The sequence below is a fragment of the Manis javanica genome, chromosome 8 (assembly GCF_040802235.1).
Source record: "Manis javanica isolate MJ-LG chromosome 8, MJ_LKY, whole genome shotgun sequence".
NCBI lineage: Eukaryota > Metazoa > Chordata > Mammalia > Pholidota > Manidae > Manis > Manis javanica.
Window position 1 is genome coordinate 95,142,870 of NC_133163.1, and position 23,417 is coordinate 95,166,286.

Consider the following 23,417-nt stretch of genomic DNA (forward strand, 5'->3'; position numbering starts at 1 on the left):
TTACCTATTTTACAAGTATTTATTGATTGCTTAATATTGTGGCAGGTCTTTAGCCTGGGGATATAAGGTGGTGAACAAGATAGAAAGCCTGTGCTCAAGGAGATCATAGTCTAGTGGGAGACAAGTAAACATTTAGAACACTGTATGTTCTGTGGAGTTGTGCAACAGCATGTTGCAGTGGGCTCGAGGAGATCATAGTCTAGTGGGATACAAGTAAACATTTAGAGCACTGTGTGTTCTGTGGAGTTGTGTAACAGCATGTTGCAGTAGGAGCACAGGAGAAGGGATCCTAAGTCTTGTCTGGAGGGAAACAGTAAGCTTCTTTGGAGAGGGTGGCTTGCAACAGAGACTTGAAGGAGGCATAGGAATTTGCTAGGTAGATAAATGGGAGCAGGGTCTTAATGGCAGAAAGAACAGTATCCACAAATTCACATGGGCATAAGGGAATAATGTGTGTTTAGGTAACAGTATGCAGCTAAGTATTACTAGAGGATAAAAGTAAGCAGAAATGAGATTATTTTGAACAATTTTGAAAAAGTATCTTTCTTCTTTTATACATTCTCTCTGTGCACAATCCAATACAATAATCAAGTCCTATATTTGATTTGATTCCTTCTACCTATTTATTCTCTTCTATTGCTTTGGTGAGAGCCTCACCATGTCTGACCTGGACTATTGCTTTTCTTGCCTTACTGATCTCCTTGTTCTCAATGTGCATGCTTCCAATTCATCCTCCTCTTTCCTCCCCATCTGGTTCAGAATAAGCCCAAACTTTTAAGCCTGGTTTACAGAGCCCACCTCCATCCTGGACTGTATCTGCAGACTTATATTTTGATAGACCATCCCTATTCTCACATTTCCCCTCTCCACTTATTAATTAACACCTTACTTACTTTACTTCATCTTTCCTTAATTAATTCCTCAAAAACCTCTCTCCATTCTTTAGCTGATTTTTGCAGCCTTCTTAGCATGTCAGTCCTCCCATCTGTGCCTCTGTTTGTTTCTCACTTTGCTGGTATTTCTTTCCTCTTCTCCACCATTTATCCCCTATCTGTCAAGACATTCCAGACTTGGGGAAAATGTTATCAACTCTGTGAAGCCTTTCTGGTTAATCTTTGTTTTCTCAGCAATATATTGGGGTCTGGAGTCTTCCCAGCCCTCTGCCTCCCATACTGTTTTCTTACTCAGCACAGCCCAGTGAGGTCCCCACAGGCTGGCAAGTGTAATTGCCCTCTGATTCTTCCTTACTGATTTGTAAGTTCCTTTATGACAATGTCTCATTCTCTTTTGTGTTTGTTGTCAGTACCCAAAACAGTGAGTGATAGTGAATACTCAATAAATACTTGTTGAATGGATTAATAAAGACTTCCTAGCAGTCGTTTGGCATGGAATCATGTACAGTCTTGCTTTGTTTTCTAGGAACTATCTTCCCAGTACAAAGTGATGGTAAGTTTTCTGCGTGCAGAGACCTTTCTTTTACTTTTCTTTTACATGCTTCCCAGTGCCTATAGCTCAGTGTTGGACAGTGCTTCTGCTGATGTGTCTGTTAGGAGTTCCTGACCCTGCAAAATAGTCTTAGAAATATATAACCATTAACTTGAGTTGCACTCCTATAGAAAGAAGGACCTAAGACAAAGTGACCAATCACAGGAAAGTCACCTCCCCTGGCCCCAGCCTGTCCCTCCAGGGTCATGGTCTCTTGGAGCTGAGTTTTTCTTTCCATCCTTAACTGAGGAGGCGGAATCTTACAAGCTGTAAGCAAGGGTGTTTGGGGAGGGCAGGAACCTGATTTGCCAAATTTCTTAACTGGTCATATTTAGAACAAAAGTCAGGTAATTATGTGCCTGTAAATGGAGGCCCTAATTAATCAGCAAAAGCCTATTTATGTATATTTAATGAAATTATATTTTAAATGCTTGAAGGGATTACATTTAAAAGAATTAATTCCATGGGGAAAGAAAAAGTAAAAAAAAATCTCAGAATGAGCTTATAAATTTGAATGTCTCAAATGTTTGATTAGTTTCTTGATTCTCTCATTTTATTTTAAACCTGTGTTTATTTGGGATAATTAACATTCATACTGATTATTCTACTCCTGCTTTATTCTCCCTATTATTTTCATTGAATGTCTTTTTCCATCCCTTCACTTTTAGTTTGTGTTTATCTTTGGGCCTGAAATGAGTCTCTTATAGGTAGCATACAGATGGGTCTTGTTTCCTTATCCATTCTGCCACTCTATGTCTTTTGATTGGTACATTCAGGCCATTTACATTTAAGGTGATTATTGATAGATATGTACTTACTGCCATTCTTTTAATTGCTTTCTGCTGTTTTTTATATCTTCTCTCTGTTGTTTCTTCCTCTCTTATATTCTTCTCTTATTCTTGATGGTTTTCTTTAGCATTGTAATTGGATTTCTCTCTCCTTTTAAAATGTACTAATTTTTGTGTGTGTATTTATTGTAGGCTTTATTTTTGTGGTTACCAAATGTTCAAGGACAGCTTCTTTACTATCTAACAGTCTATCTTAAATTGACTACTCCATTTCAAACACAACCTAAAGGTACTTTTTTTCTCTTTCTTCCTCTCACATTTTTTGTATTAGATGTCATAATCTGCACTTTTTGTGTATCTCTTGACTGATTTTGTGTGTAGTTGATTTTGCTTCTTTTGTTTTAATTTTGTACTTGCTTGGTAATTAGTTGGTCTAATACATTTACTGTGGGTTTATTTCCACCGGTGACACCTATTTAGCCTTAGGATCATTTCCATCTACAACAATCCCTTTAGCGTATTCTATAAGACTGGCCTAGTGGTAGTAAACTCCTTCAACTTTTGTTTATCTGGAAATTGTTAAATCTTTGCTTCAAATTTAAATGATAATCTCACTGGGTAGAGGATTCTTGGTTGGTGTTGTCCTGTTCAGTACACTAAATATATCACACCACTCCCTTCTAGCCTGTAAGGTTTCTGTTGAGCAGTCTGCTGATAGCTTGATGGGATTTCCTTTATAAGGATTCTTTTTTTGTCTCTCTGGCTGCTTTCAACACTCTCTCCTTATCCTTGATCTCTGCCATTTTAATTATTACACGTCTTGGTGTTGTCTTGCTGGGTTTCCTTTTGTTAGGGGATCTCTGTGCTTCCATGACCTGAGTGTCTATTTCCTTCTCCGGACTGGAGAAGTTTTCAACAATTATTTCCTTAAAGAGACTTTCTATCCCTTTGTCTTCTCCTTCTGGTACCCCTATTATGTGAATATTGTTTCATTTTGGGTTGGTCACATAGCTCTCTTATCATTCTTTCATTCCTAGAGATCCCTTTTTCCTTTTTTTCTCTCTGTTCCTCAGCTTCTTTGTTTTCCTGTTCTTTAATTTCTATTTCATTTACTTTCTCCTCTACATGATGTTATGTACTTTTAAATCCCTCCATTGTGCATTTCATTTCAGATACTGTATTCTTCAGCTCTGAGTGGCTCTTTTTCAGGTTTTCTGTCTCTCTGTTGAAGTCCTCCCTGAGATCTTGAATACTTTCTATAAATCTGTGAACATGTTTATGACTTTTATTTTGAAATCTTTAATAAGAAGATTTGTGATCTCTGTTTCATTTAGCCCTCTTTCTGGGGTTCTGTCTTGTAGTTTTGATTGGATCAAATTCCTCTGCCTGTTCATTTTGTCAAGGATTCTGTGTTTCTTCCTTTATATTAGATGCCTCTACTATGCTTTCTGGTCCTTTTCTGTGTCCTTTCTTCCTCCTCAGGTGTAGGGGGTCTGCTCTGCAGTCTTCAGGTCATTTTCAGGTCTAGTTCCATTTGCTGTACTTTCCTCTTTTATATGTTTTTGGGAGGAGGTTTCCATCTTGCCTTCCTATTCTGTCATCTTTAATCCTATCCCATACCGATTATTCTAAACATAGTTTCTTTGATTTAACTAACAAGGAGCTTTCTTAGATGCTCCAAAAACTATTATTGTGCTACATTACAATCGGAAGCTTGAAAGCCTGTTAATCTTTGTTTTCTCAGCAATGTGTTGGGGGTCTGGGGTCTCAGTCCTCTGCCTCCCATACTGTTTCTTCTAACTCAGCATGGCCCAGTGGGGTCTCCTCCAGGCTAGTAAGAGTAGTTATCCTCTGATTCTTCCTTTAAGAGACCACCCTGGGACCCTGGGTAAACCAATGAGTCCTTTCAATTCCTTTTGCACCCCCACCCCCAAATGAGCAGAGAAACATTCCTTTGCATATTTGTTCTTCCACTTTTTTTATATGTATTTCTGTGAATTGACAGACTTTCTATGAATATTTCATGCTTATATAATATTTTATACTTTGTTTAGTAGTATAGTGATTCATGTGAATTCTAGAGTTAGACTGCTTAGGTATATATCTGAACACATTTGTATCTGAAGTCATCTCTATATCTATCTATCTGTAACAGATGTCTATATTTCATTATTTATATTAAAATTATGCTGCCAATGTTCCTAATTCTTAGTTCTTTGAGAAATCAACTAAACCTCTAAAGATTTTTAGTTTTGTTTTTCTTCTGGGTAATGGCCCTATAAATCCTCCCCAGCTCTATATCACAGAATGACCAATCTTTCAGCCTTGGCCTTGAATTTTTTTTTCAGCTGAGAATAGGAGATGGAGAAAACAAACGGAGGAGAAGCCACAGTGGAGATTGACACAGAGAAACTGGGGCTGGAGCTCATGGTAATTTACCAGTTTCATTTCTGTACAACTCTGTGGGCTATTGAATAGCCTAATATAGGGTCTTTGGCTGTTCTGAAACCTCATGACCCCTGGCAGGGCCCTGTGAGTGACCCTAACTCTATCTGTACCTACAGGAAGAAGACATATATTCTGAGGGAACCAGGACTGAAGAGCAAGGTCATAGCATTGAAGATGGGTTGGGGTCTTCCACTCAGCAGAGGTACAGGTGTTCTGGAATCTGTCTGGTTAGGACCTAGAAACTTAGGTTTTCTTAAGTGTAGCCAAGGGACTCAGAAGAGGTCAAACTTATCCCATTCTCCAGGAGCTGGTGGTTTTGTTGTGGAAATAAGCCTCACAGCCACCTGACATTAACATAGTCACATATTATTTTATACAATTATTTTTATATAAACCTGTGCTATAAATAATGGGAGTTCAGCAATCATAAGTGTTGGTTGAACTGACAGCAAAAATAACAACGAGAATAAAAATGGCTAACATTTGTGAGTACTTACTATTATGCAGAATGCTTTAAGTAATTATTTAATTTTCATAGCAACAGGTAGGTACTAATTTTAATCTCTTTTTTCAATTACAAAACTGAGGTTTAGAAATGAACTTGCCCATATCATTAAAAAAAAATCTGTTCCAGAATGCTGAGATTTGGGGATGGGGAGAAACAGAAATCAGTTTTAAAAAGAGAGAGAGAGAGAGAAGTGAAAAAGCACACTCTTGGAAGTCAAAAGAGAAGGAAGTGTCAAGAAAAAAGGCATAGCCCAAGTCCACAACATTATGTGTAGCAAAGGTTAAGGAAGGAGGAGGAGAAAAAGCTTTGCACTTGATCATAGATATGGTCCCAGAAGTAATGTCTAAGAAAGTTGTTTGGGTAAAATAGTCAGATGGAAGCAATGCTCCATGGTATAAAAAAGGTCTAGGTATTTATAAAAAAGGACAGAAGTCATACATTGAAAAGCTTGGAAGAGGATCTTGGATAGTTTCTAATGTAAATATATGGATATGATCCAGAGCAGTTCCTAAACAAAAAGTTATTTTTGTTTGTTTTTCTTTGATTTTTAAGAATTAACTTAGGGACTTCATAGAGAAAACAAGCTTAAAAATTTTAATTCTATTTTCTTCTTTAGAAATTCACTTCTATATATAAACTGATATATATATCAATGTGGACATTATTACTTTGCATATTTATTTTTCCACTTCTTTTATGTATCACATTTCTGTGAATCAACAGATTTTTTTTTGGTAAATTTTTCATGCTTTCATAATATTTCATACTTTGTTTAGTAGTCCAGTGGTTCATGTGAATTCTAGAGTAAGGCTACTTTGGTCTATATCTGAACTCTACCAATTGGTAGGGGTAAATGTTTAAGAATTGGCTCTCCAAAAATAATTTTGCCATTAATGTTGGTTCATATTTTTGCTTAGCTTAACGAGTAAGATCCAGAGTTGGCAAACTTTTTCTTTAAAGGACCAAAGAGTAAATATTTTAGGCTCAGTGGGCCATGTCCATTTGTTTAGTATAACTATTCAACTCTACCATTTTAATAGGAAAGGAAATACAGATGATACTTAACAAATGGGCATGGCTGTGTTCCAATAAATCTTTATTTATTAAAAACAAGGTGAGACAGGCTTGGCCAGTGGACCATAGTTTGCTGATCCTTGGTCTAGACAAAATAAATTAAGCTTGGAATTGTGGTATTTGCCTGTAGTACAAATACTTTCAACACAGCTGATTTCAAGCTACCAATGGGATGTCACTGAAAGAGGAATCACAGGAGATTTACATTACTGCAACTTTATATAAGATTTCTACCATACACATAAAACAGATAAAACCTCAAAGGCTTATATAACAGTAAACTGTAGCAAGCTAAGAAGGAAGTGATGAGCTTTGAGTATTTATTACCCTTGTTTTTAATGTAATTTATATAATTTGATTTTTAATAATGGCTTGCACAACACAACTCCTGAAAATTTAATAATCAACTCTCCTCAGCTGGTACAATCTGGTTTCCTGTGCACTACTGACTCTACTACCACTTACCAGATATTGGGCAAGTTCCTCTCTAAGTCTTAGTTTTTGTCTTCTACAATAAAGATAATGTTAGTACTTAGTGAAAGAACCTTAATATATTTTGTCACATTGTTGTTGGCACTGTTAACTGCTCTAATATGTAATTGTGTCTAGTTCCCTTAAGTCTCATCAACTTTATATTTTCTCACAAGAAAAAATTTAAGATATATGGATATAAAATCATGTTTTAATGTTATAACTTGCATTCCTTTAAGTTCTAGTTGAATTCTACATATTTTTCCCATTTGGTTTGCTTTCTGTATTTCTGTGTGTGATTTGCTTTTCTTCTTTATCAACTACAGTAGAACCTGGATTTTGAACTTTGTTTCCTTTCTGCTGAATTACTCAAATAGCATCTGTATAGATTTCTTGTTTCCAGGGCTCCCCACCCACTGCCAATCATTCCCCTATAGATTTTATCAAAACAGTCTAAAGAATGAATCTGAACTCCTTTGCTCAAAAGTCTTTATGGCTTTGCATTGGTTCCTGAACAGAATCCAACTCTGCAACCTGGCATTTACATATCCCGCACACATCCTCCAACATGATTTGTGCCTAAATGGACTTCCCAACACTAACTCTTCTCGTTCCCTTTCTGATGCTCCCCTATGCCTTTAGTAAGAGTCAATAATAACTGTTCCTTGTACGATGTAACCCTTCATTTCCTGCCTCTGTGTCATACTTTCCATCATTCCTTTTGAGTGAAATGTCTTTTCATTTTACGACGTTTTTCTATGGCCCAACTCAAGAACAATCATCATGTCCATGATACCATTTCCAATGCTCCTCCTCCTCAACCTTACTGGCTCCAGACCTATAAGGCCTCTTTTTCCAAACTTCTATGACATTGTATTTGATCCTCTCTTATAGCACTTAAAACTTTGTGTTACACACTTATATGCATATTGTATCCCCTATACAGGACTATAAATACATGGAGGGCAGGATCTGTGTCTATTTCATCCATTGATCTCCTATAGCACCTGATAGAATGTGTTACCCATAGTATATATACTAAAAAATTCCATAATATTAAAATTTTAATAGATATACATGTTAATAAATTCTTTATATAATCTAGACAATAGACTTCATTATTCTTTCATATATACATAAAAATTATGATTGTCACTGTATTGCTTTTTAAATATGCTATTTGCTTTTTGCTCTTTTGCTTGATTAACTGTGATCTGGGATTCTTTGGAGGTTGCAATATGAAGTGTAGCTCTAAGCTGATGCTTTTCTATACTGATATCCAGTTTCCCAACAATAACAATCAAGTTGTGAGTCCCTTCTTCATTCTGATGTTGCATCAGGTTTGGCATTCATTAAGTTAATGAGTCTGTTATTTCACTGACACAGTTCTGTGCATTCAACATAATATCATAATTGTTGATAACTTATTTTAAAATTTGATGGACCAAGTATTTGTGTTCATTTTCCCTCTAATAATATTCCTTGGCATTCTTCTTGGATTAGTCTTCAAATAAATTATCTTACAAAATGCCAAATTCTAAAAGTACTCCTGTGGGAAATCACTAATTCAAAAGGATATATGCACTCTTATGTTTATTGCAGCATTATTTTCAATAGCCAAAATATGGAGGCAACCTACATGTCCATTGATAGATGAATGGATAGAGTGTGCAGTATATACATATGATGGAATACTACTCAGCCATAAAAAGAATGAAACATTCCCTTTGTGATAACACGGATGAACCTAAAGGATATTATACTAAGTAAAATAAGTCAGACAGAGAAAGATAAATACCATATTATATCACTTATCTAAGAAACAAAACAAGTGAAAAAACCAACAAAACAGAAATAGACTCATAGACACAGAGAATGGGTGGTTGCCATGGGGAAGGAGTGAGAGGATGGGTGAAATAGGTGAAGGGGGAAGAGAATTAGTAAGAATGTTTAATATCTTGGTCTGGTTGATGGTTACATGCATGTATACACATGTCAAAATTAATCAAGTTGTAAACTAAGATTTGTCCATTTTACTGTATGTACCTCAATAAAGTAACTAAATACAAACAAATTAATAAAGACTCTTCACTTTTTAAGAAAATAAAAATAAAGTATTCCTTAGGGGAGTGAAATTGTTATGATATTGTAAGTATTCTTTAATTTGCAGAGTATTGTCACCTTTAATCTTTTTGGTTTTCATAATTGGAACAATGGTGTAACTCCATTTATGCATGTTCTTTTATATCTGCCATTAGAATTAACAATTTTATTCAATAAATTTCTTCATCCAAAATTATATCATTTTTCATTGGTTCTGAGATGCATTTTTTTTTCACATTTTAACATCAGTAATTGGGATATGTCTTGAAATTGATTGCATGTCATAGTTTAATTGTCCCCATTTTGGCCTTTTAATGTAATTTTTAATGAAGTGTTGCATACATACAGAAAACTGACATATTAAGTGTGCCCCTCAGTAAATTTTTATAAAGTGAATACACTCATGTGACCATCACCCAGATTACAAACCATAACATTTCCAGTATCCAGGAACCATTTCACATCCCTTTACAGTCAAAACATCCCTAAGGATCATCACTATCCTGACTTTTACTATCATAGATTAATTTTTGCCCATTTTGGACTTTCTATATTAAGTCCAATTTGCACTTTGAATGGAAATAAAGTCCCTTTATATTTTTCATGGAAATATCCATATATACTATACACAAACACACACACACACATATATATATATAAATATACCATATATACATGTTTTGTGTTTGGCTTCTTTTACTCAACATCATGTTTAGGAGATTCTTCCATATTGTTGCGTGTATTATAGTCTGTAATTCTTAATTGCTGTATAGCATTTCATTGTAAGAACTGATCACACTTTACTTGTCCATTTTACAGTGGTTGGGAGTTTGAGTGGTGTCCACTTTTTAGCTATTATGAATAGTGCTGCTATGACCATTCTCGTATTCTTGTATATGTCTTTAGGTAAACATGTACACCTCTCTATTGGGTACAAATCTTGGAATGGAATTGCTATGCCCTAGGATATGCATAGGTTTATGTAGTTTTAAAAGATGTTAATATAATGGTACCAATTTTCATTCCCATAGCAGTGTCAGAAAAATATATTTAAAATTTCTCTATTATATGTGCTAGTGTTATCACCTTGTAGTTTTGCTTTGCATTTTCCCAATGACTAGTGAAATTGAGCCCCTCTTCATATTTTTGTGGCCACTGGATATTCTCTTAGGTGAAGTTCTTGTTCAAGTCTTTAATTGGCAGCATTTTTCTTTCTCAGTATATAAAAAGTAGCAGTACAATTTATAGGTGATGAAATGCAACATTAATACTGTATGTTTTTGTTGCCAGTGTAAATTATATTTTTATTTATACTTTCTAACCATGTAACACAAGTGTATAGGCAATTCATTTTTATGGATTTATCCTATCTATCCATCTACCCATTCCTTCATTCAGTAAGCACTTACTGAACATCTATTATGGGTCAAACACTTACTGGCTACCTGAAACAACAATATGTGTAAGATACTCATTAGGCACCAAGAATACATACACAAAAACAGAAATACACCTCTCCCTGATATGCTTACAATCTGAAGAGTACAGGTAAACAGAAAAATGATAGTATCCTATTTCATGGCATGTGCTGGAAAAGAGACATAAAGTGCCATAAGGTCACAAGAGAATGAACAACTGTTTCTGACTGGGAGGAATAAAGGAAGGTCCCTGAGATGATATTTAGCTGTATCTTCAGGAACAAATAGGAGTTTATCAGATGGAAGGATAGTAATGGATCAAATCAGGGATGGGGCTGTGAGAGATTCTCAGGTGTCCTGTGAAGGATAAGATATTCCGTGTGGTGGGATACTGGGTTATATAGTGGGAAAGAGACAAGCAATGACACTGTGACACTGGAAATGTTCATAAAGCCTCAAGGGGTCTTGTTTTACATTAATGAGCCAAAGGGGATTTTAAGCAGGAGAGGGAAAGGAATGACTTTGTTTCTTAAGAAAATAACTCTTAACAGCAATGTGGCAGGAAGCCAGTTAAAAGGCTCTTGGAATCATCCAAGCAAGAGAGGAAAAAGTTCTGGGCTAAAGCAGAGTAAGAGGGAATAGGTTAGAGAAGTTACATCCCAGAGACACTTTGAGCAGAACTGACAAATTTAGTGATGGATTAAAGGCCGGCCACTCTCAGGACACACACTCAGGCACCTGTCTTCCTCCTCCCTTACTCCTGCTCTTGGTTCCTCAGGACATCCTTAATCTGATGCTTCAGTGCAAACTCATTTTAGCTTCTCTTTCTTTTCATTTATTTTTCTGAATTTAGTCATTTCAATAAAGTAATTTAGCAAAACAAACTTTTAGGGAGGGTTCTTTCTGTTGTTGAAATTAAAAACATTTTGGTGGTGGTGAGGTATTTGTTTTTAAGAAGCAGTGAACTTGAGCACATTTGATGGTTGAAAGAAAGGCAGGGGAGTCAGAGAAAGAGAAAGAATGGATGATGGAAGGGGTTGGAAACAGTGGAAAAAAATAATTGTCAGAACAAGACCCTTAGGAGTTGTCAGGAGATAGAACTAAGGTTAATTAAGTTGGAAGACTTGCCATGGTAAATGGGAAGGCCAGTTTTTACTAAGACATTAGAAAGGAGGATGAGAAGCTATTGGATTAGAGAGGTACTGAGATGAAAACAAGGGGCCGAAGGCTAGAGAAGCCAAACTTTTATAAGGTAGTGGGAGAGCAAAGGAGACTAGGCTACTTGAGAGCATCCTTCAATCTCTCAGTCCTCAGACCCTCAGTTATATACCCCATAACCCTGAGTGGTAGTGCTAGGGATGCTGGGGTTCTGGGGCTGACCTGCCAGAGAAGTATCCTGTTCTAAGCTAGGGTTTGGCTAGGGAAGGGGCAGCAGACCTGAGAGGGATTCTTCTGCCCTGGAGGAAAAGTTCATGAACTTTTTCCTAGCTTGTCTTGTAAATACCACCTCTTCATGTTCTTGACTTCAGAAATGAAGAGTTGTGTTATATTAAAATTTTCATGTGCATGAATGGTTTTTCATTTAAGCTAATTACCAGAAAAGAGGATAATGATCATGTATCAGATTAATGTTGCCCTAAGTCTTGTTGAATTTAAACTCTGAATTCTGTTCAGATGTGCCTAGACACATAGAGCCCAGTTAAGTCATCACAACTTACAACAATTAAGTGAAACGCTGGCCCCAAAGTGGACTGCCTGAGCCTTCTTCATTGGCTGGTCCTCACTTGATCACATGTGCACTCACCTGCTTAGTTCCTTTCAGCAGTTATTTAAAAACTCCTCAAATTCTCAACCCCATTTACTCTACGCATCCCTATATCCATCGTGAATTGGTATATAATCCAATATCACTTCTTTCTAATAAGATTAAGCATTTTTTGTCACTAACTCATTCATCATGGCAATATCACTTATAATATCACCTTATAATTTGCTTTTCTTTGCCCCATTTTTTCCCCTTTCTTTCAGAAAAAGAGCAGTCTTTCTTTTGCTTTTTTAAGCCATTCTGCCAGTCTCTGCTTCTTAATTGGAGTGTTTAGGCCATTTACAATTAATGACTTAAATCTATCTTGCTATTTATTTGTTTCTATTTGTCTCAACTATTCTTTATTGTTAACATGTCAAAATTCTCCCATTTGTTAATTTATTTTTCCCAATTATCCATTAAGAATAGATTTTCTTTTCAGTGGTTACCCTATATTACATTATTTCCATCAATTTGAATCACCTCATGCCTCTGATTTTACAAAAATTTTCTTAACAATTTCTTAAAATTTAGGGTTTGAGGAACATATCTTATTTCATCTGTCATTCTTAGGTCCACAAAGTGAAACCAGACAAAATAAAAAGAAAAGACCCAATTCACAGTCAGTGAGGATTTAGCTTAAATGTTTACCAAAATCCTTCCTCTAATCTCTGGATTGCAAGTAAACACAATTTTTAAAAATTGAAACATAGTTGACATATAACAATGTGTAAATTTAAAGTTGCCAACATGTAAGTTTGACACATTTAGATGTTGTAATATTATGGCCATTGTAGCCAAAATTAACACCTCTATCATGTTACATAATGATTCTTTCTTTTTAGTGGTGGGAATCAGTAAGTTCTAGTCTCTAAGCAAATTTGATCATTATAATACATTATAATACATTATAATACAATATAATACAATTATAATACAATTGTATTATAATGAACTATAACGTGCATTAGATTTCTAGGGTTTATTTAGTAGTTGTTGCAAGTTTGTACCCTTGAATAGTGTCTATCCTATCTCCCCACTCCCCATCCTCTGGTAACCTCTATTTTACTTTCTGTTTTTATGAATTTGGCTTTTTTAGATTCCACATACTAGTGATATCAAATAGTACTTATTTTTCTCTGACTTATCTCACTTAACATGATACGCTCATAGTCCATCCATGCTGTCACAAATGCCAGGAGACCTTCCTTCTCACAGCTGAATAATATTCCACTGGCTTATATATACATATCCTTCTTTATCCATTCATCCACTGATAGGCATTTGAATTGTTTCCATATCTTGGCTGTTGTGAATAATGCTATAATAAACATGGGAGTGCATCTATTTCTTCAATATCCTGTTTTCATTTCCTTTGGGTGTACACCTAGAAGTGGAATTGCTGGATCATATGTTAGATCTATTTTTGGTTTTTTGAGGAACCTCCATTTTGTTTTCATAGTGGTGTAACTGATTAATATTCCCAACATTACACACGAGTTTCCTTTCTCCACATCTTCACCAACACTGACTTCTTATCTTCTTGATAACAGCCATTCTAACAGGTGTGAGGTGATATCTCATTGTGGTTTCATTTACATTTCCCTTATGATTAATGATGTTGAGCATCTGATCATGTACCTGTTGGCCATCTGTATGTATTCTTTGGAAAAATATCTCTTCAGTCCCTCGGCCCATTTTTTTGCCTGTTTTTAATTGGATGTTTTTTATGAGTTATATGAGTTCTTCATATAATTTGGATATTAACACCTTATCCGATATCTGGTCTGCAAAATTTTTCTCCCATTCTGTAGGTTGCCTTTTCAGTTTTTAATTGTTTTATTTTCCTGTGCTTTTGATATAGTCTCAATTTGTTGACTTTTCCTATTGCTGTTTGTGCTTTTGATGTCATATCCAGAAAAAACATGCCAAGACCGATGTTGAGGAGCTTCTTCCCTACGTTTCTTTTAGGAATTTTACTTACTGTTTCCATTTTCTCAACTCCCCATTCACTTCTCAGTCCAGTGCAATCTAGTTTCCCCACCATTCCTTGGCTGAAATTCTCTTACTCAGATGAAAGCCTGCTTATCAAGTCCAATGTCCACATACTTTCACTGGGCATTTCTGTAGCATGACACTTGTGAAACTTTCTTGAAACCTGAAATTTTTATTGTTTTTTAATGCCACTATAACTGCCTCATTCTCCTACCTCTCTTTCTTGTCTGCTGTTTCTCAGGGTCTGTCATTTGTCTTCTCTTCTCACTCCTACACTTAATGTCTTGACCATAAACCCACATCTGAAGCCTGCACTTTTGTTCTAAGCTTCAGACCTATATATCTATTTACCAAATACCTATACCTAGGTGTCACATATATACTTCAATTTAAACACTGAACCCAAAACTCCTTGAAGCATAGATTTCATGCTTTCCTTCTGTATCTGACCCTGGGCTGGGCTCTAGGCACAAAGATGAATAAACTTACATTTCCTCCTCAGGTCTGTTCCTCCTCCTGTATTCTCATTTTTGGAGAATATCATCACCCTTAACTGAGGATGATCAGGATTATCTCTCATGGTAGGAACTGATTATTATCCCAGATTCTCTCCACTTGATGCTGATCCTCTCTCCTAAACCCCTGTGCCACTCACCCTTCTTATGAGTCCTTTTCATGCACCCTGGTTACTTCCTAAATGGGACCCAGCCCATCTCCCACCCCACTGCCACCAGAGTGATCTTTCTAAACCATGCATCTGCTCATATTTCTACCTTGCTTAAATTCTTCAATGGCCCTCTGCTTCCTACAAGATAATATCTAAATTTCCAATGATGGCATATAGCCTACATGACCTGGCTTCTGTCCTGCTTTACACGTTTTCACCCCACCATCTATCTACATGCTCCTTTGCTTCCCAGAGAGAGCCAATCACACTGTTCTTTCAAAATTCTGGGCTCATTCAAGTAGCTTTTCCTCTAGAGATACCCTCACCTTCTAACTCCCTCAACATACTCACTTAGCAAACTTCTTTGCTTTCACCTTTCAGATCTGTTTATTTGTCCTCTCTTCTGTGAAATCTTCTTTCACATTCAGAGTAATAGTTACCTGCTTCTTCTTCTCTACCCTCTTAGCAATCATAACTATGGGATTCTGGAGCAGTCCTTCTGGGCTTCTAGTTTTACATCTCTAATTAGAAACCATATGGAGTAATGGAAAGATCTGGGCTTTAAACTAACTCTGCTACCTACTGGCAGGCTGTTTCCTCACTTATAAACTTGTATGATATTAACCTTGCAGGTTTTGGAGGGGGGCTGACCAATGAGGTTTTGCAGTACCTGGTAAAAGGTGCTTAATAAACAGCATCAGGTGTTTCTTTTCCTCACAGGCAAACTTTTGGAAAAAATGGTTCACATATGCTCACACTCACTCAATTCCCTGCAATTCCACTTTCACCCAGTCACTCTCCTAGAAAGAGAACCAGTCACCTCTTCCCTGAAAAATACAACATCTTCTTATTTGCTGTGCTAGCTGATTTTATACATCATTAAATATCATTGACTTCTTCTCTTTCTTAAAGATTCTCTTTTTTGCTTTTCCTCCTAGCTCTCCAACTACTCTTACTAAATCTTATGTCTCTTTTGGCTGCCCAGAGCAGCTATTCTGACTTCCCAGGAGGACAGTGGTAAGCCTGGCAGGGATGTGTAGGGGTGGCAAGATAGCTGGGTGGGTGTGAGCTGTATGAATTCTCAGGAAGGAGGTCTGGAAGGGCATCTTGGGCCTGACTATGTTATATATCAATACAAGTCCCAAGTGAAGAATTTTAGGCAGCCTATCCTTGTTGGGAGCTCCTTCCTCCATTGATTTTTCTCTCTCATTAGGATTTGAGCCTGCGGTCAGCAGCTGATGGAGCTAAAGCTCCTTTGCCCTCAAGTTCCTATTGAAATCATTCAAAGAATGGGTAAATAAGGACAAATTGTATCAGCACAAGAAGTCCATGATGGGCATTAACCATATACTGGAAACTTTCGCTATTAAGAGAACTGAAGGGCTTGGTTCAAAAGGGCCACTGGAGGTAGAGTCATGACTTTCCCTAATGCTAGAGAGCACCTATCTGTAAAGACTTCACTGTCTATCAGAACCACTGCTGCCTCAAACTTGGAGAGCTAAGAGTTCTGGAAGGAAAAAGTTGAGTGTGGATCAAAGGGCCAGTTGGAAATCCCACCACATAAGTCCTTCTTGTCTTTGTGGACTTTGGCATTGGGTCTCCACTGCTGGTGTGAAGATCTGATGTTTTCTGTTGTCTGAAATGGCACTTAAAGTTGAGATTTGGGTACAGTGTGGAGGAAGAGCTCTTTTCTAAGTAATACAACTATCACAACTCAGAAATTAAGCACCTGGCTGTGTTTTGGTTTAGGTTCCTTTCTCACTCTGTCTGGGCTGATGGTTCTCAGCACTGGTCATCTCCAGATGTACAGATTCTGTCTCCATGTAAATTGGCTGGCTGCCATTTGATAGACCTTTCTCTTACCTTCCCTGGTTTTCCAACTCCTATTTGGCTTTCCATTTTGGCTTATTGATCATCTTTTTGCTTCTCAAACTCAGTCACCATTCTCCCTTGAACAGTTCTGCTGTTTGTTCTCAAGTCCCTATCCCATGCTACCCAGATCTACTTGCCCACCCAGATTGAAACCAGTTGCATACATAACTTTGAATCTGGAAAAGTGGTATCCAGAGCAGTACCCACTGACCAGTTCTTTTTACGCCATGATCAAAGTAAAACCTTTGACCCCTTGAAAAGACTCTGGTCATTTCTACAGGGAGACACTCACCCTTCACTCAGACTATCATTTGGTTCTGGATTGACTTTCTTTTAGGTCTTACTTCAAGGCAGAGCAACAAAGATTCACCCAGAGCCAGAATATCAACAGTCATTGGAGGCGGATTTTCTGAAAGCTATCCCGTGATCTCCTTTTGGCTCCCCCCGGTAGAATCCAACCAGATAAGCCAGAGGGCATGGGAGCCCATTGGTGTGGTCCACAGGTTTAGATGTCCAGGGTACATAGCAAGGTGGAGAGTGGATCTGGAGGACCAGACCAGAGATATCTGGAACACATGGAAGTCTAGGATTAAAATTAAATTCATTCCTTGATGTGTTCTGTGAATTACGTTCCAAAGATAACGACATCCTTCGGTACACTGAAACTTCTAAGCAATCCTTTTTACTCTCTGCTCCCTCTATTGAGCATGGAAAGGTAGAGTTCTTGAGATCCTAAGGTAGTCTCTTCAATCGATTCAATTGGTGATAAAGATTGTTTTTTTTTCTTTGTCAGATTACCTATATCTGATAATACACTCAGCTAACACTGGGTTGGGCTCCCTGCAGAAAGGAAAATGAGGAGGAGGGAGAGGGTAAAAGAGAGGGGGGAGGAAGAGGTGGAGGCTGAGGGGAAGGGAGGAGTGAAATGGAAGGCTATGTACTAGGAACAGGGAGCAGGTTAGATGGGAGAGGCAGCAATGGAGAAAGAGCCATGGAAATCTGTGAGCCAAGACCCCAGGCATTTGGCGTTAGTGGCGGGTCCCAGCCCTGGCTAAGCTGTTCCGCCTCAGCATGATGGCCAACTGGGATTTTTTTGCTGTGTCCCCCTTTTTGGGGTTTCCAAGACTTTGGAAATTGGAGTGTCTTTGCTCATACGACTGCAGTGTGCTCAGAAATCATTTGAAATGGTAGAGACAGGTGCGTTCAGAGTCTAGGTAAGATGCAGCAAAGGGTGATGACTAAGAGCTCAGATTGTGAAGCCAGACTGCCTGAATTTACATTGTGTCCACACCCCTTACAGCTTCCATGATCTTGGGGAAGTTACTTAACTTCTCTGTTTTCCAGTTTCCACATATGTAAAATGAGAATGATAACAGTAATCACCTCAAGAGTTCTTAGGAGGATCCAATGAGTTATTATTTGTAAAGTTAGAAAAAGCCCAGCACATAGAAAGCACTATATAAAAGCATGTTAAGTCAAACTTGAATAGTCTTACTTTCTGGGCACCTTCCCTCAGGCCCTGCACTCAAGGATTTCTGAGGTGGTGGTGGTGTTTTCCAAGCCATCTGTCAATGCACATCTGATTAACTGCTCATGGTTATGGATTTGTGTGTCTTTTAGGGAGGAAAGATTAAAACTGCCTCTCAGAAGAATAGGCTCTTTTCTAAATCTGGAAGCGAAGCAATCCCTTGTTGCTGAAGTACAGCGAAGGAGTAGGTCCAGGAATGTCTCCCTAATGTACCCAGTGTCCACCTCTGTGGTAGGAGATTACCTAAGACATTGCTAGTCCAAGTAGTGAAGGAATATTCTGGCCTTTTGCAAGAGGCCCACTGGCAAGGTTTGATCTGGCCTTTTTGGTATTGTTGGAATACTACCTATTGTCTCCAGGCTGAATAATTTTCCTCGTTGATTAAGAGGAAATTCTTCCTTGGGCCAGGTAATCTTAAGTTCTGGGAATTGATACAAATGGGATGCAGTAACTTTTGTATCTTAATTTTTGGGTTCTCATCAGGAGGAACCTACAACCTTTCACCAGGGCAAGAAGTTTCTGCAAAACACATGCTGGCTTGCTCAAGAAGATCCTGCTGGGCCTGTTGTGTTTGGGTGAGGTGTTAAGCATTCATAGAAACAAGAAATATCAGTCATGTTAGGAATGTGATCTTGTGCCAAGATGACTGTTAGATGGAAAGCAACTTTATTCATAAACCCATCTACAGGGCTATTTGATATGTAGATTTTAATTACTTGTAGGTGAAGCATAATTTACTGAGTTGCACTGATAGAAATAAGTAAAATCAGAGAGATTTCCAAAACTGTACTGTTTGATAGACTTAAATATTTCAGATAATCTGGGCTTGTCTCCTTTTTAGTGTCTTGATTTGACACACAGCATGGCTCTTGTTGTCCTTCCAAGAGAAGTCTGTAGTATATATACATTACTTAATTGCTGGTTTACTAGCAAAATCAGTGCTATAAAATGTTTTTAAAAGACAGAAAAACTCTATTTAAAATATACTGTTAATGATCATGACCTTTTGATGTTAATATGAGAGGCAGCTAGGATGGTGACAATGAAAGTTTTATTTTGGGGTGAGTCGAGCTATGGGGTGGGGATCATATGGCTACTTCTTAGTAGTAGCCTTGTTTACATAGTTTTGCCCAAGAGGGATGGTATAAATGATTGGGGGTTTTGAGAAAATATAAGTTTCCAAGAGTCTAACGGTAGACACTAATCAAACCTACTTCAAGAGACAGAAAGAGGATACCAGATAAAATCGAAGGGAGTGAGATTCATTAGAGACAAGCGAAAATATACAGTATCAAACTAAGCTGGACTCTCCTTGGGAGTCCTCAAAAAGAAAACAATTGGCTATCTATCCTGGCCTTGAGAACGGCAGCTCAGTTGGACGATTAGGGCTGGTGGCAAGATTACTGGAGAGTTTTTCTTCTAAGCTCCAGACATTCAAGACTATAACTTCATTTGCCCCTGGGAGCTCTTTACCTTACTCTGTACCTTTTCTTTTTAGCTTATGCCGCCTACTTCCTGACAGCTTGCATCTTGGATTTCCAGAGGGCACTGGCCTTGTTCATCCTCACCTGTTTGGTGCTCTTGGTCCTGGTTCACCACTTTCTGAAAAGGTTCTTTGGAAAAAAAATAACCAAATGTCTAAAGCCCTTTAAAAACTCCTGTCTGAAGCTTTGGATGAAATGGTAAGATAAGAATCTCAATACCCCTGGTCCCAGAACTTATCCCAAACCCCAGTTCACTTCCCTTTTTCTCCTTTGACAGTTCCTCAGCTGTCTCTCAGACTCTCAGAGAAGTGTAGGTCTTTGTAAGACCTACATGTACAAAACCAAGGCTCCGAGAGCACACAGAATGCACCTCTGAGCACTGGACCTCAGTCCGGATTCTTGTAGCCTTGTACACTGGCAGGGGGCTGGAAGGGCTGTTTCAGGGCAGAGTTTCAGTTGTTCATTGACAGAGCTCAGTCAGAGATGAGATTAAACCATACTTCTCTTCAATGAAGCAATCAAAGAGGCTTGCAGCCATGTTAAGCTATCAGATTGACTTGGTGGTCATACATGTCTCCCCTAGTTACCTGATACTTTTTATGCTTTGTTCCCTCTGGTCTTCCAGACTTCTTGCACCCAGTGGTGTCTTATACAAACTTACTTTTAGCATATATTGAACTGGACTCAACAGTAGCCACAGCATATCTAACTAGGCATGCACATGCTCTTTGATCACAGGCCTGGGGTGAGAGAATAAACTTCATACTCTCTCTAAAGTTCCTCTTTCCTGCCTGTTCTCCAATGGATGCACAGAAAGAATGTCTGCAACAGTGATATTTGGAGAAACACACTAGACTACAATCTAAATTTTGGATCATTGATTGTTTTGACACTGAAGAGATAGGGTTAAAAGGACTCACTAACAGGATGGATTCTGGAAGACAGATTTATTCACTTTAAGAAAGATGAGTGCACAATGAAAACAGCTCTGAAATTCAACCTGACCTCAAATGCCTTTTGCTGTCATTGCTGTTTTTAAGGCATCTCAATGAATAACGTGTTCTTTTCGCATTTTTTTTCATACATGACCTCCCTTCTAATTCTTTTCCCTTGAACTGATATGACTCCAATGCTGAGACATGAGGAAACCAGTTTGTGTATTGATCAAGCATGTTTGGTACCTCAGGGGACCATAAGTAGCCAATACGCGGCTCAGCCTTTGGAGTGATCGGAAATTGGAAGGAGATCCATGTGGACCATGCATACTTTTCCTCCTTCTTTTAAAAATATTTTGGTTATTCATCAGAACAACCTTTAAGCGTAGGTCTTTATAGTACATCTTACTTGAGGAGAAGGAAGTCATGTGATTTGTGTCCTCAGTGGTAGCTAGAAAACTACCAGATGAATGATTCTCAAACTCCTGGTTTACTAGCAAAGCTAGTTCACAAGCTGTCTTTGTGGCCAATCTACTTGAACTTGTGGTAAACAGCTATTTTTTAGAGGTAAAGTCAATTATTTGTTATTAATTCATGAAGCTGGCGACATGGTCTTGGAATTCCCTCTTTAGGGTGTTTGCAGGGCTCTCCTTGGTTGGCCTTATCCTGTGGCTGGCTCTAGACACAGCCCAAAGGCCAGAGCAGCTGATCTCCTTCGCAGGAATCTGCATGTTTATCCTCATCCTCTTTGCCTGTTCCAAACACCACAGTGCGGTGAGTTTTGGGTATGAAGGGTAGGCATAGTAACATATAGCTAAGGGCCAGGGGTTACTAATCACAAAATGCATGTGTCAAGTATTGATTGCAAAGGCACAGAACTGAGTTCTTAACAATCTGGAAATTACCTCTTTGACAATATTGCTCCTAAGAGAGGTTTTAAACTTTTCAGAGGCCCTAGGCCACTGTTTTCAAACTGTACATTGTGATCCATTAGTCATATCCATTGATATTCATTATTGATATGTTTTATGGATCTAGGCCAGTGTTAAAAAAAAGAACAAAAAATAAAATAAAATAAATAGCATACAATAGAAATTCAGCTCGCATTACACAATATTAAAGTACTGATTGATGATGCTTTTGTTTGTGTCATCTAGCTTGTAGATGGTTTTAAAAACCACATGGATATGTGTGGATCTTCCCATATTACTGCCCTGTTTGGCCCAGCTCTCTGACTCCATCTCACCCTTGATTTAACTGTTTATATCTATGTTTGGTTCCACCTAGAGTACATATATCCATGTTTAAAATTCCAGCCAGATAATGGGCAATAGGGTTTAGAACACACACTGGAATAATGTTCTTATGTCCCAGGTGTCCTGGAGGGCAGTGTTGTGGGGCCTGGGTCTTCAGTTTGTCTTTGGGATCTTGGTCATCAGAACTGATCTTGGATTTAATGCATTTCAATGGCTGGGAAACCAGATTCAGGTATGAGAAACTGAATGTGAGGGCTCTTGTTTTAGACCCCAAGAGAAAGGAGATTTGGGGGAAGCATGAGGAGACTGGGCAGTGTCTTGTGATGGTGGTGGGACGACCCGTGGGAAAGTAAAGTGCATGCTGGGGTGCAACTAAGCGTATGAATAAAGAGAATTGGAGTGCTGAGTCATCTGTCATTCAGTGATCTCGTGGGCCACAGCCTGCCCCCCTGCTGCCGGGAAGCCAACGGTAGCATCAGTGTCAGCACTAGGTCCTCATCGTGCATGAGGCTGATCCCTTCTTCCTGGCTTCACTCTTGCTTACTGTCTCTTTTTCCTTCCAGATTTTCCTGAACTATACTGTGGCTGGCTCCAGTTTTGTATTTGGGGATATGCTGGTCACGAGTGCCTTTGCCTTTCAGGTTGTATCTGCTTTATGGACAGGAATGAGGGTCACTGTGGGGGAGGTATAAGGCAGAGGGTGAAAATGTGTGTCTAAGAGATCAGCCAGTCTATATACCAATTCGACCCTAAGAAGATGGTTTGATCCCATCAGTAAACAGCTTCAGTCTCTTGCCCTTTGATCATTATTATACTGAAATTGGAATGAAACAGGGGGGTTGGGGAGGAAGGCTGAGGAAACATCTCCTTTGGCTTAATACCGACTGAATAATAGATCTGCAATATATTTAAAATGTATTTCTAAACTAGCCTGTGTTTAAATATCCACTGAGTATTGGTGCTGTATCAGCTGCTCTTGGGATGCAAAGACCTTAACTTAGAGGCCTGAAACACAGTCCATTTATGGCATACATAAGCACATTCAGTGTGATATCTCACTGGCTGCCCATATTCTTATTACAGGCCTTACCAATCATCCTTTTCTTTGGCTGTGTCATGTCCATTCTCTACTATCTGGGCCTCGTGCAGTGGGTGATTCAGAAGGTAAGACCTTCTCCTACACCAGTCAGGAGGCAGACATCATCTTGTGGTCTGTTGAGAGGCATGAAGATGACACTTTGTAAAATGCTCCTACATAGAATCTTAAGCATTAGAACCAATGTGACAAGGCAAACTCTTTCAAGCACGCCTGCTATCAGAGGGTCAAAACCAGGCCAGAGGTAGGCTGAGTGACAGAGCAGGGAGAGAAAATGGGCTGGACTACCATTTCATACTGAGTTTTAATATACTTGTTCTGGAAGCCAAGAGTCCTGCATTCTGTTCCAGGCTCTGTCTGTGACTTGCTTTGTGCCCTTGGGCTTGTACTCTACATCTCTGGGCCTCAGTTTCCCTACCAATAAAATGGAGAAGGAGGGGTTTGCTGGATGTTCTACAAGATTCCTGCTAATGTTAACAGTTTAG

The 23,417-nt window shown here is 38.3% G+C and overlaps 1 protein-coding gene and 1 long non-coding RNA gene across 13 annotated transcripts in view; one reads left to right on the forward strand and one right to left on the reverse strand.

The window, feature by feature from the left end:
* The window catches only part of LOC108400252 (uncharacterized), an 80,950-nt gene that overhangs the window by 24,231 nt on the left and 33,302 nt on the right, over positions 1-23,417 (reverse strand). For all 3 annotated transcript variants that reach the window (XR_012120677.1, XR_001853842.3, XR_012120678.1), the window contains exon 2: positions 22,927-23,048. This is a non-coding gene — a long non-coding RNA (uncharacterized lncRNA). The remainder of the gene's footprint in view (positions 1-22,926; positions 23,049-23,417) is intronic.
* The window catches only part of SLC28A2 (solute carrier family 28 member 2), a 54,289-nt gene that overhangs the window by 16,460 nt on the left and 14,412 nt on the right, over positions 1-23,417 (forward strand). For 2 of the 10 annotated variants that reach the window (XR_012120676.1, XM_073211752.1), the window contains exons 2-11: positions 1,420-1,446; positions 4,622-4,703; positions 4,838-4,923; positions 14,597-14,675; positions 18,645-18,736; positions 19,660-19,843; positions 21,213-21,354; positions 21,955-22,068; positions 22,400-22,477; positions 22,920-23,000. Coding sequence is in view for 9 of the 10 variants with exons in the window: in XM_073211752.1 (XP_073067853.1) it covers positions 1,420-1,446; positions 4,622-4,703; positions 4,838-4,923; positions 14,597-14,675; positions 18,645-18,736; positions 19,660-19,843; positions 21,213-21,354; positions 21,955-22,068; positions 22,400-22,477; positions 22,920-23,000 (965 nt within the window). In the remaining variant the exon portion in view is untranslated. The other 8 variants (XM_073211755.1, XM_017665500.3, XM_017665498.3 and 5 more) reach the window with 7 other exon arrangements.